Source organism: Eptatretus burgeri, chromosome 1 (genome assembly GCF_056783735.1).
Source record: "Eptatretus burgeri isolate ZD-2024b chromosome 1, Ebu_testis_v1, whole genome shotgun sequence".
In the NCBI taxonomy this organism is placed as follows: domain Eukaryota; kingdom Metazoa; phylum Chordata; class Myxini; order Myxiniformes; family Myxinidae; genus Eptatretus; species Eptatretus burgeri.
Genome location: NC_140961.1, coordinates 31,865,913 through 31,882,696, shown reverse-complemented (window position 1 = coordinate 31,882,696; position 16,784 = coordinate 31,865,913). Strand labels below are relative to the sequence as shown.

Below are 16,784 nucleotides of genomic sequence, written 5' to 3'. Positions count from 1 at the left end.
TCCACAAGATCCAAGGAAGAAAATGCAAAAAACGTTTTTAATTAATGAAATAAATATTTTTGTTTATTTGTTTCTTTTTTTTCTTTCTTTCTTTTCTTCTCCTCAGGGGAAGGGGCATGGGCTTGGTTAAAAACACACAACATCAACCACACAACCCCTCCTTGATAAGACCCCCCACAAACAGCACTCCGTACACATGCACACAATCATTGGCAAGGGTTATTCTGGGTAGTTTGCCATTGCCTTCCCAGTCATAGTTATGGCAGGAATGTAAGGCCAGTTATCGTTATGGAAGGAATGTAAGGCCAGTCGGAGTTATGGCAGGAATGTACATGTAATGCTGTGGAAACTTGACCATGGTACCGGTGATAGCTCACCTACTCTTCGTGAAGGACACTGTCATATTTATGTTTTGTGTGCAGAGTGGGGCATGATTGTCTGCGCCATCCATCGGATGGATATTAAGCTGGAGTGGATATTAAGCCGGATGTCAGCACTGGTAGTGGGTGGACATTAGATTCCAAGGTGTTTTTCAGAAAGAAGAGGCAAGTTCATATTCAAAATGCAGGGATGGTTCCAGTTTCTCAACTAGTTCTGGTACTCCCTAAATACCTTTGTAAAAGAGCATGCGACGCTAAGGCCTAGGTCACATTTGCCACGGCGGCCGTGGGGTCTCCAAAATCCACGGGCACTAGCAATTATACGGCGGCCGCAGTATTTCCACGGTCACACAATGTAGCAGTCACATAAGTTTTTATTTTTCGGGGAGCTGCACAGCGTATTTATAAATTGTGGAGACCGAAAACGTGGGGTTGCCGTACGGTCTTTGATTTGATATCGCACGGTGACCTTAGGGCGTTCCTGCGGCGGCCATAAAATTTTCAAGGCAGATGCAAGGTGCCCGCAAGGCGACCGCAGGGGGGCCCTAAGGCGAACGTGCGGCCAGACGGACAGTAACGAATGGGTTAATTTTTTTTTTAACCAGTTTTTTTTTTTTTCGGCTTGTCGAATTGCTACGGCGAACGTAGAAATGAAAAAAGTTATAACTCCGCGTTATAATTCCATGGCGACCGAACGACCTGCAAAAGATAGCCAAACGGCGTAGGGCCACCCTGAGGCCACCTCAGAAACTCTGCGGCTGTCGCACGTTTCTGTCAATTCAGAGGGCGTACGGCTGCCGTATCCTCGCCGGAGAGCAAATGTGACTTAGGCCAAATTACCACACCCATCATTCACTCCACAAACGTGTTTTTCAATTTGCATGCAATACAAATCGACGAGAGTATTAAGAAAAATAGCTCAGTGGGGGACAGACGGTTATTTCCACAACAGGCAGGGTGAAAATTAGGGATTCGGGAGAAGGGGCCATGAACCCCCTTCCTGAAATGGAACGGTCATGGGGAGCACAACTTAAATTAACGGCATGGTCCTTGTGTTTCATGAAGAGTTTTGTCTGCATCTGATTGTACCCAGCGATTGGGGGAGGGAGGCCGTGGCCCCCTTTATGTGAGACATACGGCCATAAGGAGCACAACTTAAGGTTGGAGCATGGTCCTGATGCCAAGTGGCGAGTTTGGTTTTGATCTGTCTGGTGGTTTCTGAGAAAAAGTTTTAAATAAAATATCAATATTTGGGGCAAAACCTCCCTTTTATCCCCTTTATCGGGGACACATATAGATGGGAAGCACAACCCGATGAGACCTTGCTGTCCTGATGCATCGTACCAAATTTGGGCCATATCAGTCAGGTAGTTTGTGAGGAGAAGAAGTTTTAGTCAAATGTTAACGGACGTGCGTACGACGGACGGAGGGCCAGACACCGGGACCAACTCTATGAGCTTATTTCGGAGAAATAACAAAAAAAAATTTTTTAGATCATTACCTATCTTCTAGGTAATTTGACATTTCAAAACATAGGAGGTTTGAGACATTGTCGTACCTGCCCCCACTGACTTAAGATGGAAATCATAACATTTCTAACAACTTTGGCAGGCACTACATTTGTTGCCTTCCATTGTAATCAATACTTTGTCCCCAAGGAATCACAGGCAGAGGGGGGTGGGGGGGGAAGGAAGAAAAGCAAACCAAAAGCCACAAATGTCACCTAAATACAGCAACTACCATCAGCAGGTTTGAGAAAAGCACACACTATTTCTGGCCTTGCAAAAAATTTTCTTTCCGCACAGTCCTGCCCATCACTACAGCAACAGATGCAGATTTACAAGATGTGGAAGAAACATCAAAAAAGACAAACACACAAATAGGAAGATAGAAGTCAAAGAACATTCTGCAACTCACCATTCTGAACCGAATGTGGCAATTTCATTTCGTATTTCTTCTTTGGAAAAGCAGCCGACCTCAACATAATAAGCATTTGCAGCAGGCCTTACAAACAAAATTATTTATTCACCAGGAACGCACAGTTTTAGAAGCGGGGAGAGGGGGGGGGATGAGTGGGGTGGTTGGGAGGGGAAGGGGGTTGCAGGATGCGGGAAGGGAGTCGGAAGAGTCAGAGAGCGTCATGAGTCTTTTTATCACGTCTTGGTACACATGTAAGGCTGTGGAAATTTTTGACAAGCGAGAAAGTAGATTATATTCATTCTCCCAAATTCCAGCTTAGCCGTTTCATCGACATGCGCTGCTTCACCAGTCTGTCTTCGGAGAGAAAAACAGTGACGGCTTTTCTTGTTCTCCCCATTTACAAAACCTCCATGCACCTGAGCCCTCCCTGCTCAAACTGCATCAGATATTTTCATTGCATCAAATTAAAAATAAACGCCTTTGTGAAAAGCAGGTCATAAATATTCCAAATTACATCTGCCCACCTGCTTCCTACTGATTTGTTGTTTTGTTGTTGTTTTTTTTGGGGGGGAGGGGAGCAGGAGATAAAGAAGCTCTCATTGGTTGTTTTTTTTTATTGACGGGGTGTATCAACAATAAATGTTTATACACCACATGCCATTCCCTTATTATTATTCATGGCCAAACATCTGTACGCCGACATCACATCACTGACATTCCCATCATTCTAAGCTATCCCACTGGTAAGCATTACTTTTTCATAACTCAGTCAAGGCTCATAGAAGAGGAGCAGGAGTGCCACAGAAAGTTAAATCACATGACCATGTCATTCAGTGCAGATAAAAGCAGTGGGGTGCAGGAAATGATGTCTGTTACTTGCAGCTTAAAAATAAAGACTTGAAAGCAAGGCCGTGGTAAAATCTGTTTCGAATAAAGCGACAAACAAGCAAAAAACACGGCCTTCTTTTTCTTCTTTTTCCAAACGAGTTTGGCTTAAGGCAATCCTATCTGAGCATGGTGACTGGCAGGGTGGCCTAGACTCTAAGTCCAAGAGGCACGCACAATTGCCTCTGAGCTGTCTCGCCTGGGTTAGAATCCCAGACTGGATATAAACTGTCATCCCAGTGTTTCACAGGCAGTGATTCAGCAAGGTGTGTGTGCCATCCCTCGGATGGACGTTAAACTGGGCATCCATCTGCCGGCATTAGTTGGTGTTCGTTGAAGATCCCATGGTGTCATTTGTGAACAGTGCTATTGCCGGCACTATGAACAAATTACAAATTCCTGCCTTAACCCTTAACCACTGCTGGTAAGGCAATGGCAAACCATCCAATATAACCCCTGCTCAGAAGCTGCTTCAGCAGCACCGATGCTCTGTGAAGAGTAGGGTATATTGGAGAGAGAGAGTGTGTGAGAGAGTGTGAGAGAGTGATATATATATATATATATATATATATATATATATATATATATATATATATATATATATATACATCTTCTTCTTCTCCTTTCGGCTGCTCCCGTTAGGGGTCGCCACAGCGGATCATCTGATCCGCATAATGATTTGGCACATGTTTTACGCCGGATGCCCTTCCTGACGCAACCCTGGTCGCCTCTTACGACACAGGGATAATATATATATATATATATATATATATATATATATATATATATATATATATATATATATATATATATATATATATATATATATAAGCATTTGCCTCTGGATGATGTGACCCCAAGTTTAAATCCCATATTATGATGATTTGGTCAATCTGCCAACATCATTGGCATTTGTGCAAAAAATAGATCACCATCTTGAGGCTTCATTGCTCAGAATGCGACATTAATAAACTCCTCTGACCCTTCCAACAATGTGGAAATTAAATACGAAACAAACTTCTTCTCAAGTCAAATCCATAGTATGGGGTCGGCAGCTCATCCTGGATGCAAGACTGGCCCAAGTAATTCACGAATCGGCTGGCCAGGCCTGACCTTCGGCTGCTGCTTCGCGCATGATTTTTTTTCAATTTAGCCAAGGTGCCAAAAATAACTCGCCGACTCTTTGGGGATCTTTAACATCCACCAGTTAATGCTATCAGACAGGTTCGCAACTTAACATGCATCCAAGGGAAGGTGAACATTATGCATCTCCATGTGTACGAGGAACCGATCCACCAGTTTATAATCGGGTCTAGAATCGAACCCACAACTAACAGCTCAAAAATAAGTGTGCCATCTCTGCATCATCGTCCTGTCTGACTTCAACAAACAAAAACAAATTAATTCCACAAATAAAACATCACTCAAGAGATCCGACATAAATCTCATGAGAATCATCACGTGTTGCAAGATCATTATCGGAGTTGCGTTCAAAAAGGTTACACAAACACAATATTTAAAATGGTCTAAGAAATGTAAATTTTTATATGCTGTCAAATTTATATACTGTGTATATATATATACTTAATAAAAATTAAAATTAAAATAAATAAAAACATACAAATGTGCTTCTTGTAAATTAGACTAACAACTATGTTGCTCATGTGACTGTTTGAACGCCCCCCAAACGTGTACATTAATGCCATCATCCCTACCATAGTGACTGAGAGTGAATCACCACTTAAAACTTGTCAATCTGTATCAGGCCAAACTTTATACATTCAAACAGCCACGAATGAATCAAGATCCAATTTGGGCAATGAACGAAAAAAGAAAAAAAAAAAACCAAGGCAAACAACTCTTAATCAATGTGGACTGGGATGCTACAAAGTCGATGACCATATTTCCCACCAACAGTCCTTAGCAATGCATCACAGATGGAGAGGGGGTTTAGGAAGCGAGTTTCGAGTGGTGCGTAAATGGCAATACCATAAACAGTGACCGCAACTCGACAACTGTACTTGCTCACAAGCAAGAGCAATGAGATACCTCGGCCTCAAACAAAGGACGCTTTGGGAAAGTACAAACGTATCTAAATAGCAACTTACACGGAGGTAGTTGAGTGTAATGTTGGTGAGGCCATTTCGCGTAATGTTCTTGGAAAGTTGCTCCAGCATCGGCGGATCTTGGGTCTGTGCAGAAAAAAATTAAAAAATTCAAAAGAAAATAAAAACATAAAGAATTAACTGCAGCTGGACGGGGTTTTCTGTACTGTTTTAACTATTTCGACTCGATTCCTCCCCGACTCCCACCCTCCTCACCTTTACTATGTACGTTTGAATTTGACGACCACTCCACGTTCAATTCCACTTTCCCCTTGATTAGGATTGTTCCGCTGCACGAGTCTCCAAAAGCAAAAGCAGTTTTCATAAACTCAGGAAATAGTGCAAGTGTGCATTGTACCCCAACATTTTGGGGAGCACTTAATCCTCCAGCACCACTACCCTCCCCGACAAGCACAAAAAAAGTCAGATAGCCCCCTTTTACACGTGTCGGGGAAAAATAATTCTCTTGTACACACAAACCCAAATGTATGCTGATATGCATATATCTTTAGTTATTTTTTAATCACTCTTGTATACACAAACACACAGTCACATGTACTCAGTGGCAGAGTGACATGCACGTGATTAATCAAGACGGTGTGCATCGCAGAAGTGTGGGGAAACCAATTTCGACATGCTCGGAGTAGGGAGATGCATCCAAACAAGGTCATTGAGAGAGGTCATTTCTTATGCACAAGCAAGATTACTTCAACACACCAATCGGCTCGTCACGCGGATACCATTTGCCTAGCAACGGCGGCCATGGAATATATTTAGCATTTTGGTCAGCGACGCCTTAACAAGCCAATGATGAAAAATCTGCAGGCCGCGAATCAATGAGAGGCAGCCGTCCCTCTGCCCACAGGCCTTTGCTCATGAGCGATCGCCCGTGGTCCAAGGTGGAGGTCAGTTTCTTGAATAAACACTTCCTCCCTGGTCATCGGGTGGTATCGAGAGGAAAACCAGCACCGGACAAATTGGACAGGAAGAAATACGCCGTCAAAAAAAAAAAAAAAAAAATCTGAGCTATGCATGAAACATTCAGGAGGCAATCATTTTTACACAAATGTCGCTGCTTGAGATTTATTCGGGTGTCAGGCTTCATGGCTGTGCTGCTTTCTCCATCTCGTGTTAACAAGCAGCACCCCATCAACCCCGCCGAAGCTGCGCTCAGCTTGCTTTAACGATACACTGTCAAATGCAGCAAATATTTGTTCATGTCCAACTGTCTTCATCCCTCAAGGATAGGCTGTCAGGGAAGTGGTACACCAGCCCCATAATGCTTATGGTAGCATCACAACGCAATACCCTGCACTCGCTCTCTATGCTGGAAATCATCAGACGCAAATACTTTTATCCATGATCGCAAGTACACGGCGTGGATTTCTCAAAAGTTACATAATCTCTGCAGCCTTTTTGCATGCAAGTGACAAGACTGTTGTACAACCCTATCGGCAGCTTTTATCTCCAATGATGGATATCAACACCGAGGCCTACTTTCCACATCGGGTCTGGCAAATCGGCGAGCTGTATTATGGCACAATCCCATGCCCAGTACCATGGGTGTCGATGTGTGCGCACAGAGAGATAGAGAGTGCAAGTCTATAATTTGAGCCAAAGATAAATCCCATGTCGGGTAAACGGGACAGGCGGCAGTATGGTGCGTGGGATCGCAGCTGTGCATCCTGCCACTGCTTCACCGCAGCCTTAAACAGGCCGCCTACGCTGTGTCGGGTGTGCCTTTTAATTAGGAGACAGGCTACTGTGGCCAGGAGACCAATCAACATGCAGATGCATTCCCACAATGAGTAGTGTTCAGCAACAGGGTGGAAATATTTTGAATGCAGTTGTTTGAAAAATGTGATTTTCTTTTTCCGATTCCCGAACCCCAACCAAAACATAACTGTTTACAAGCAACACGTCTGTCATAATATTGTTATGACGGAGCTGTTTTAAATTCCTGTGCGAGGAAGTCGTCATTTACCAACTTCATTGCTGGTGTTCACAGCTCCATCGTCATTAGGCTCTTTTGCTTTGAGAAATGTACTCAAATTATTTTTGCAGCCTCACAAGTGACAGTGGGATGTTTCAAAAACCACAATCACGTGGACACGGTGCCGAGCAAATCGAGATCGCATTCGGCGCAACGTCTCTCATTGGCAACACAACGGCTCCTTTTTTCGCATGGCTTGGGGCTGACCCAGGCCAAGAGAGCATCTATCGTCAACTGACCCCTGCAATTTTAGGTACAACAGGGCCATTTCTTGGTGGCAACACCTTGTGGGAAATGAAAGGCCAATCAAAATAAGCCAAAGTGAGAAGTAAGTAATGTTGCTTTAAAGACAGGAAGAGGAAAGGGGGAGAGGTCCTACTGAGGTATGAATACGTGCGCTGTAGTATTGATGTGGAGGAGTAGCGCCGCCGGCTAGATCAGAGGAGTTGCCTTTTTCGTGCATCTGTATGAGGGAAGTTGAAGTTTGACTTGGACTTAAATTTCTTAAGGGAAGACAACATGTGTAGATTGGCACTGTCTGTCTGGGGTTGGTAACCAACAAACATAATCACACGATTCATGGTTTAATGGGTCGAACACAAAATATGCAACTTCTTTTTTTTGGGGGGGGGAACTTTTTTGATGCCCCACTCTTCAATGTGATGCCCAATGACACTTCGCTTGATCTCCCCCCCTCTCTCTCTCTCTGTGCTTTCCCCTCAATGAGGTTCTGACGCTCTGGGCAACACACCCACCCACTCCCCAGAATGTCACACATTGTGTACGAACCCTATTGCGGTCACTGAAATCGGAGATGGCAGCAGAAAAGGTAGAACAGTGAATAATAATTATAGAATATCTGGTCAATAAAAATATCAGGTGTATTGAAATTTAGATGATCCGCTGCACAGTGTAGTGATCAGTTTACTTACCTGTTTCAAGGTTATAGCCAAACTTTTTGAAACAAAAGTTGGAGTCAAACTTAAACCAATGGAATACCAGACTCTGTTTTCTTTGTTCTTGCATATGACAGCTTGGCTGCCAGGTAGCTTTCATTTCTTGGAGTGCTGCTGTGCCCCTCGACCAGTACACTGGTACTCATTTTGCTGACCTCGGGAGGATGACAGGCTGAGTCGACCCCACCTGGTATTAATTCAGCAGCCAATGGGGCTCAAACTCAGGACACTAGGATCCCAAGCCCACCACCCTAACCACGAAGCCAACACCAGGCACCAGTCTCTGTGAAGACGAGTGTCCGTCTGTGGTGGTAGATAAGATAAATGATGGATTTTTTTTATCAACCAAAAATGGATGAGTATGTTTCCTGCCGATGGGGAAACGGTGTGGCTGAGGTCGAGCATTTGACCCCTGACCTTGGATCTGGTCTCTTAATTTATAATCCTCCCTCGACCAACCAACCCACATTTGCTGTGCACCGACAAATGGCAAACATTCAAAACATCAGCTCCACCATTTTCCACAGGAGTAAACTTACACAACTAAAGCTTGATAAAATCAATTGTCTAATTCGAACCAACCATTTATATTTCCTCATCTCAGGCTGAATAAAACTCAGCAAAGAGTACACCCCCTACCCTCCCTTCAAAAGATTAACACAAGAACACAACTTGCATTGCAACACCCGTCCTCTCCTTCCCCCACTTTGAATTTGAGATCAACATTGATAAAGAGAATAATACTAAGTGTGACGGCACTCTGTGGAGCGCATACCTCCACCAGGCTGAACAGTTGACGTTTTGTATCCCACTGATGGGCCGGATCTGTATCCGGACCTGAACCAATATCGAATCGGCTTGTTATCATCACCGACCCAACTCATCCACCAAGCTTTCGAGATATTGTGCTACACAGTCCTGAGTATCATTTTTGGCCCTATCTCTCAAATGGTGAGGAATCACTTCGAGAATTCTAGTATCTGGATCTTCACAAAAATCTCATGAATTCTTCCTCATCGCACACCCAGCATGTCCACCTGGAGTTTTGTCCACAACTTTTTGAAATATCATGCTCACAGCCAAACAAACAGAGACAGACAGACAGACAGACAGACAGACAGACAGAGGTGAAAACACAATTTCCCTCCAACTTCATTGGTGCAGGAAATAATAGCAATAAACAATATGCTTTCGATTTCCTTTCAGCAATAATTGAGATTTGTTCCAAGTATGATTCATCCAAACAAGTTGACAAAAAAAAAAAATCCTCAACTCTCAGGCCTCTCCTTCTGAACAAGTGAGAAAACGACCTTCAACTGTCGCATCTGTTCTCATACATGTGTGGGCTGATATGTACCTCACAAAGCAAACACCGGTTGTGTGGTCCTTATCGATCAAGTAGTTGCAGGTGCACATCCCTTGCCATTGAGTGACATGTGGTACAGGATGGATGGCTCAAAGGCCCTTTTCATGCATCGAAGTTCCCTCATCGCAAATCAGGTGGGCCGATGCTGACATAATCCTGTTGCCCCCCCCCCAGCCCCCCCTATTCCACCAACTATTCCATTTTAATGAGCACAAGGGAAGATGCACTGCGACAGTATAATGCACCTGCTCAATTCTACTGTAAAAGGCAGCACGAGTATACTTTGCCTCAAACGTCAGAGTTGGTTCTAATAGCAATGCTCATCAACCCTGCATCCATATTTTTCTGTTAACATCCTCATGTGCAATGAGTGCGAGAACGCTGGAACGTACGTGTACTGCTAGCAGGTTCCGGGAAATAAGCTCACGGTGCTGCCGGATGGAGAAATGCCAGGTGCGGATCCTCATCATGTCATCAAAGGCAAATTCCAAGATGAGGCGTCCATCCGTGCACACCTGCAACAGATCAAGATTGTGGTAATATGATCTCCACTCTCAGCTCCAGACACGAGTATCCTCCAACTATTACAATGCTGAATCACTGTCAAGTCGAGCTTACGAGTAGGCACACTTAGGAGCCATATATTTAGTACGTAGTCAAATGTGGCAAAATTTCTCTCAACACTTCCACCACAATCCTCTCCCCTCACACCCCCTTTCCCATATGTTCTGTACATACCTTAATCTAAACATCTCACCTCCACCATATTTGCATGCCCCACACATATCCCTTAAACCCACCTCTTCAGCCTTTTCTCCCACTTCTCAACCCTCCTTAAATCTTTACTATCATCCTCCATTTCACTAAAAAAATTTAATCAACTAATAATTTAACGGAACATATTATTGTGGTTCAGGTGGCATCACCCAAGTGATTTTTTTTTGGACGATTCCAGAGTATCAAGGGACGTACCTTGATTGTTGCTTAACAGTTTGGCCTCTTTCTAACGATGGAAACTAACAGGACGTCATTTCAGACTTGGAACCTCTTGTGGTATGTGCAAGTGATGACATGGTAAATGGTATTCTGTGCCCTGTGGCTAATAACTTCCTTTAATACCCTCTCATCAGCACCTGCAGTGCCAGGAAATTCTCAGCATAATTGGCTTTTACACCTCTTCAATACCTGAGAGCGCAGCCAAAACATGCAGTAAGGTAGGCGTATGGCACAAATCAAAGATGATGCAATGCCAGCTGGTCCACCCAAAGCTTTCACTGGTGTTTCATCATCACACCCTCTGAGCTGGTGCTGTGGGTCATTTGGCAGCTGAAGAGAGTAACCGCTAACCCACAAAAATAAAGTGCACAAGTATCCTCCATAATGAAACACCTTTCGGCACAAAGGTAGTCAGGTAAATTTGCTGATTGATTTAATATTCATGGCCAGCCTCGACTGACCTATCAGAGGCAAAAGCTGTCAGTGCGTAAGTCTCAAGGGATGTTTTGATTTTGTGTTAAAGTCTGGATGGAGACACTTGCCCTCCTGTTTTCTTGTCGTCACAAGAGTATGCACAGATTATATCAAACTTCCAGTTGCTGACAATGATATGCCCGTCTGTAGATGGCTGTAATTCATTATTTAAAGCTTAATTGACAGAGATATATATCGTCTGTTTTACAGCCATCACACACACACTTCCCAAGAATGGAAGATGAAAAATGGAGAGGAGATTCCCGACGTTTACCTGCATGTGACGAAGAGTTTCTCACGACAATTACAGTCAAAGAAGACCTTCTGAAGGTCAACAGTGTTCAGCCTGTAATACCGCCGATTTTAACAGGAGATTAGAGACATCCATCCGCTCTTGTGCCATATCCAAATACGGTACTCCACATCACTGTAGTTTTGAAATTGCAAAGGCAACCCAGAAAAATCGTGATTTCCAAAACCAAGATGACAGCAGTTGTGTCCTTTTCAAACTTGCCTGCAAAAGGGTAATCATTACAAGTGCCCAAATGTTTGGGGTTTTAAAAAAAAAATCTACAGAGATCGTGACTCGGGGAAGAGCTGACTACTGTTGTTACGAAGTTGGAGAGAGAATGAGGAGAGGAAGAATTTGTCAGGAAATTAATGAGGCGGAGAGAGATGGGAATGCTAACACACAAACGAACTGATCCCCCTTTCCTCTTGAACAAAGGTGCCATAACAGCTTTAAATTTGACCTATTAATCTCATGGCCACATTATGATGACCAAAGCAAGATATTTTGGCATATAAATTAATAGTCATCAATTAAAGTGAAGTGGCATGTGCTCAACTCAAGATCTACCAACCACTGAATCTTGGGTCGAATGTAAATCCGAATTGGGGTACCACCAATGATCCCTTCCTTACAAACATGGAAGATGCATTTTCCCCAGCTGGCATGTTGGATTTCTGATGTGGTGAACAAGGACATATGTGGACAAGTTAAAAAAATGCACAACTGAAACTAAGCATGTGCACACACTATAACTGAAATGAAAATAAAATCACCTGCAAATCAAAACAAAACAAAAAAAAAAACTCTGCTTTGGAAGACCATTTGAGATGAGGAACGTTGCATTCATTACTGACTTTTCCCTTCCAGTGTAATAGCCACAGGTGTGCTGTTGTTGGCCATGAGGGATGAACATGGATGGGCACAACACCAGTGCACAGTAGCTTGTGCGGGCAGAGCAGCCAACACCAAGGTGGGGCCAAGCACGTTGAGGTGCAACCAACCCTCACCCAACACAGCAGTCTCTCATCTCCTCACTGCCTACCCCTCCCCCCAAACTCGTTACAGCACCCCACCACATGCTCACATTGCCCTCCCACCACGACTGCAGCCTGCTCTCCTGTGCCCCGTAACCATGGCAGCTGGAATCGGCGATTAGTTACCATGGCATCCGGGCCTTGCTGTGAAGCAGAGGCTTGTGGAGCTGGATGACTCGTGTAGCAGAGGGAAAGACAGAAGGAGAGATGGAGCGAGATGGAGCGAGATGGAGCGAGAGAGAGAGAGAGAGAGAGAGAGAGAGAGAGAGAGAGAGAGAGAGAGAGAGAGAGAGAGAGAGAGAGAGAGAGAGAGAGAGAGAGAGAGAGAGAGAGAGAGAGAGAGAGAGAGAGAGAGAGAGAGAGAGAGAGAGAGAGAGAGAGAGAGAGAGAGAGAGAGAGAGAGAGAGAGAGAGAGAGAGAGAGAGAGAGAGAGAGAGAGAGAGAGAGAGAGAGAGAGAGAGAGAGAGAGAGAGAGAGAGAGAGAGAGAGACACGGCAAGAGCACAGTGAGAGACACAAAGGAAAAGACAGAGATAGGAGAAAGAAAGATCGAGGCAGACAGAAAGATTCAGACAGAGACAAATATAGAAAAAGAGAGAGAGAGAGAAAGAGAGAGAGAGAGAGAGAGAGAGAGAGAGAGAGAGAGAGAGAGAGAGAGAGAGAGAGAGAGAGAGAGAGAGAGAGAGAGAGAGAGAAGATAATGAGAAGGAAAGAAAGAGAGAGAAAGAAAGAGAGAGAAAGAAAGAAAGCAAGAGAAAGAGAGACAGAGAAAGAGAGACAGAGAAAGAGAGACAGAGAAAGAGAGACAGAGAAAGAGAGACAGAGAAAGAGAGACAGAGAAAGAGAGACAGAGAAAGAGAGACAGAGAAAGAGAGACAGAGAAAGAGAGAGAGAGAAAGCAAGAGAGAGAGAGAGAGAGAGAGAGAGAGAGAGAGAGAGAGAGAGAGAGAGAGAGAGAGAGAGATAATGAGAAGGAAAGAAAGAGAGAAAAAGAAAGAGACAGAGAAAGAGAGAGAAAGAAAGAGAGAAAAATGAGAAAGGAGAAAAATAAGAAACGAGAAAAAAAGGACAAATAAAATAAATAAATAAATAAATAATCAACAGTCTGAGTGGGGATTTGGGGGCCTGGGTGTTTTGGGGAACCCTGAAGAGTTGTGGAGTGCCTTCAAAGCGACCATCCTTGATGAAGCCGGTGGATGTCTTGGAACCCACCATCAGGCGAAGAATAATTTTGCCTCTCAAGGGACGCTGGATACCATTGACCACAGTCGCAGGGCCAGGACTAGGCTGAATGGCAGAGCTGCACTGGTCAGGGAGTTGAGGCATAAAAGTATACGTGTGCTGAGGGTGGACAAGGAGGCCTCTGTGCAAGGAATCTGTGAGGGGGTAGAGCATCACCTGTGGTCAAATGATTCTCGTCCTACTTACAGGGGAATTTGTGTATTGCGTTCCTCTAAGCCCATCCCGAGGTGTACAGCAGTTAGAGCGGAGGGTGGAGAGGAGTCCAAAGTGAAGGCCCGCTGAGCCGGTGACTTTGACCGGCTGCACCAGGATGACCCACCAGCCATTGAGTTGGAATGTCAGGGGTGCTACTTATCCTTATTGCTGACCCTCCAATCAACTGTGATCCACCTTCATTAATGGAAACAGACTGCGGTGAACCGGTCGAAATGGAGTAAAGCTCCTAAGATCTGTGATATCCATGCCAAACATTTCAAGGCTGGTGGAAATGCTGTACTCATGTCATTGCATGCAGTTGTGTGCTCTGTTTGGAACACGGGCATCATCCCAAACTGACTGGAAGAGGGGTCTTGTTGTCCCTCTCTGGAAAGGGAAGGGTGATTGCCAGGTCTGTAACAACTGCAGAGGGTTGACGCTGATCTCAGTGCCAAGCAAGGTCTTTGCTCGAACAATTCTTAATGAGGTTCGCCACCATCTGCTTGAGCAAAAGCACCCAGAGCAGTCAGGCTTTACACCAAAGAGGTCAACGATTGACCATATCCTTGCTCTTCGGGTCCTCACCGAACGCAGACCAGAGTTTCGGCAGGGGCTGCTTGCAGCCAAAGTTGATCTCTGTAAAGCGTTCGATTCAGTGAATCAGGATGCCCTCTGTAGGATTCTTGGTCTTTTTGGGGTGCCACCAAAACTGACCAATCTAATGTCTGAACTGTGCTCTGGTACTGAGAGTGTTGTGAGATGGGGTGATTCCATCTCTGACTTATTTCCAGTTGTTACTGGAGTTTGTCAGTGGTGTGTACTGGTGCCCACACTTTTCAGCACTGATCTGGACTGGATTTTGGGGAGGATGTCAGAGAAATTAAGCTGGGGTGCATCGTTTGGGAATGTCAAGATCTCTGACCTTGATTTCGCAGACGATGCAGTCATCTTTGTTAGGACTTTAGATATCCTTTTAGGGGCCCTTGAGATGCTGAATGAGGAGTCGGAGCCACTGGGATTACGGGTTTCCTGGGTCAAAACTCGGCTTTCAATGACATCTTGGCTGCTGCTGTCCTGTTTGTGCCTGTTTGTGGGGAGGATGTTGAGGTTACAGAGAGAGTGACTTACCTTCGCAGTGATATTCATGTCTCTGCCGGCTGTGTGTCAGAGGTCAATAGAGTCTGGGTCAGGCCTGAGGAGTCATGGCTTCACTGGATAATGGGGTGTGGCACTGTCAGTACATGTGCAGGCCAAAAGTCTGAGTCTTCAGGTCGTTGGTGCTTCCAGCCTTGTTCAACAGATGTGAGACTTGGACTCTGACCAGGGATCTGAGATGGAGACTTAACTCCTTCGATAACAAGTCTCTTCGGAGAATTCTTGGCTATAGCTGGTCGGACTTTGTGTCCAACGAACGATTGCTGAGACACTCAAATGAGATTTGTTACCTGAATAGTCCGTGAGTGTCAGCTCTGGCTGCATGGACATGTGGCTCATTTTCTTTATGCTGACCCTGCTCTCCAGATTCTCTCAGCGAAGGAACCTCGTGAATGGAGGAGGCCAATGGGCCACCCACATGCCTCGTGGTTGCAGCAGATTGATCAGCATCTCAAGGAGATGGGGATGGGCCAGGCATTTGCCTGGGGGATGGGCAGATGGAGGCCCTTGGAGTATCAGTGGAAAGTGGACGCAGCGACGCGCTGCTCCCGCACATGCGCCCATCCTTGACCTGTTTGATATTTTGTTGAGCATGATGAGTACAGTAACGTGATGGTTGTCCACCTGCTCATGATCGGGCTTCAACCACCGACCTCCCAGACTCCGAGCAGATACTCTAATGGTCATTACAGCACTGAGTCTGGTTGGTATATATATTGTTGTAGATTTCAAAACCACCGGCGTGCGAACGACCACGTCTAACCAATAGCGGTCGCTTCGCCCACCGAACGGACAATCCAGTCGCGGCTTTCTGGATCAACGCCGTTTTTAACCACACCACAACCTTGTCCGCACTGTCCCCATGCTACAGGGTCCGATCGCCAAATCTTCGATTTACCTAATTATTCGTGCGGGGAGGTTACCGAGAGATTGTACCTCAACGGGACCGCTTGGAAACGAGCCGCGTAAGCAGTTCGCTTCCTTTTGGGATAACCGAGCGGGGCATTATCGCGCAGTCCCATTGGACCCGATCACTTTACCGGCTATTAAGAAACCAACTATTTATTCCGATCTCAATACGGCAGTTCAATGAGGGAATGGATGCAACGAATAGGATTACATTCACACAAGGACATTTATTATAATAAAGCACGAATGCAATTAAACAACCAACAAAAGCATGACAAAAGAACTACGACCGTCTATACGAAATGCAATGCAAACATTTACAGCACACAAAGCACTTAACAATTTCCTACTTATTAGACGGGCCCACGGACACACGTACGCACACACACACACACACACACACACACACACACACACACACACACACACACACACACACACACACACACACACACACACACACACACACACCCAAGAAATGGTGGCAGAGGCCTTTAATAACGAGCTCCAGCTCGGAGGACAGGTGAGCTGAAACCCAGAGCCTATCTCGAACCTCTCCACCTCGTGTGGTGTTCAAGTTGTTCGAAACCCAGGCTCCAGCGAGAGCAAGCTGGATCCAATCGCCGTGAGCTGCGATCTTTCTCGAGCTCCCGCGAATCCTCCTGCGCTTCTCAACACGTGCTGGTGAGACGAAGCGCCGATCCTTCCCGTCGATGCGCCGCTTCCCCCAAGGAACCACCTCCACGAAAAGGTCGACGAGTCGCACCAAGCCGGGAACCAAAATGGAGAACAAAGAGCTCCACGAACCAAGAAGAAGAAGCCACCATTCGCAGCTCGAGCCAAGCAACCGGCTCAACTTCCTTTCAAAACAAAGCAGCTCGAA

The 16,784-nt window shown here is 45.2% G+C and overlaps 1 protein-coding gene across 11 annotated transcripts in view; it reads right to left on the bottom strand.

The window, feature by feature from the left end:
- LOC147034170 (LIM domain-binding protein 2-like) overlaps positions 1-16,784 on the bottom strand; it is a 427,197-nt gene that overhangs the window by 68,930 nt on the left and 341,483 nt on the right. For 10 of the 11 annotated variants that reach the window (XM_085877811.1, XM_085877842.1, XM_085877824.1 and 7 more), the window contains 2 exons: positions 9,998-10,120; positions 5,294-5,377 (listed from right to left, as the gene is read on the bottom strand). In XM_085877811.1, the coding sequence (XP_085733937.1) occupies positions 5,294-5,377; positions 9,998-10,120 (207 nt within the window). The remainder of the gene's footprint in view (positions 1-5,293; positions 5,378-9,997; positions 10,121-16,784) is intronic. The other variant, XM_085877877.1, reaches the window with a different exon arrangement.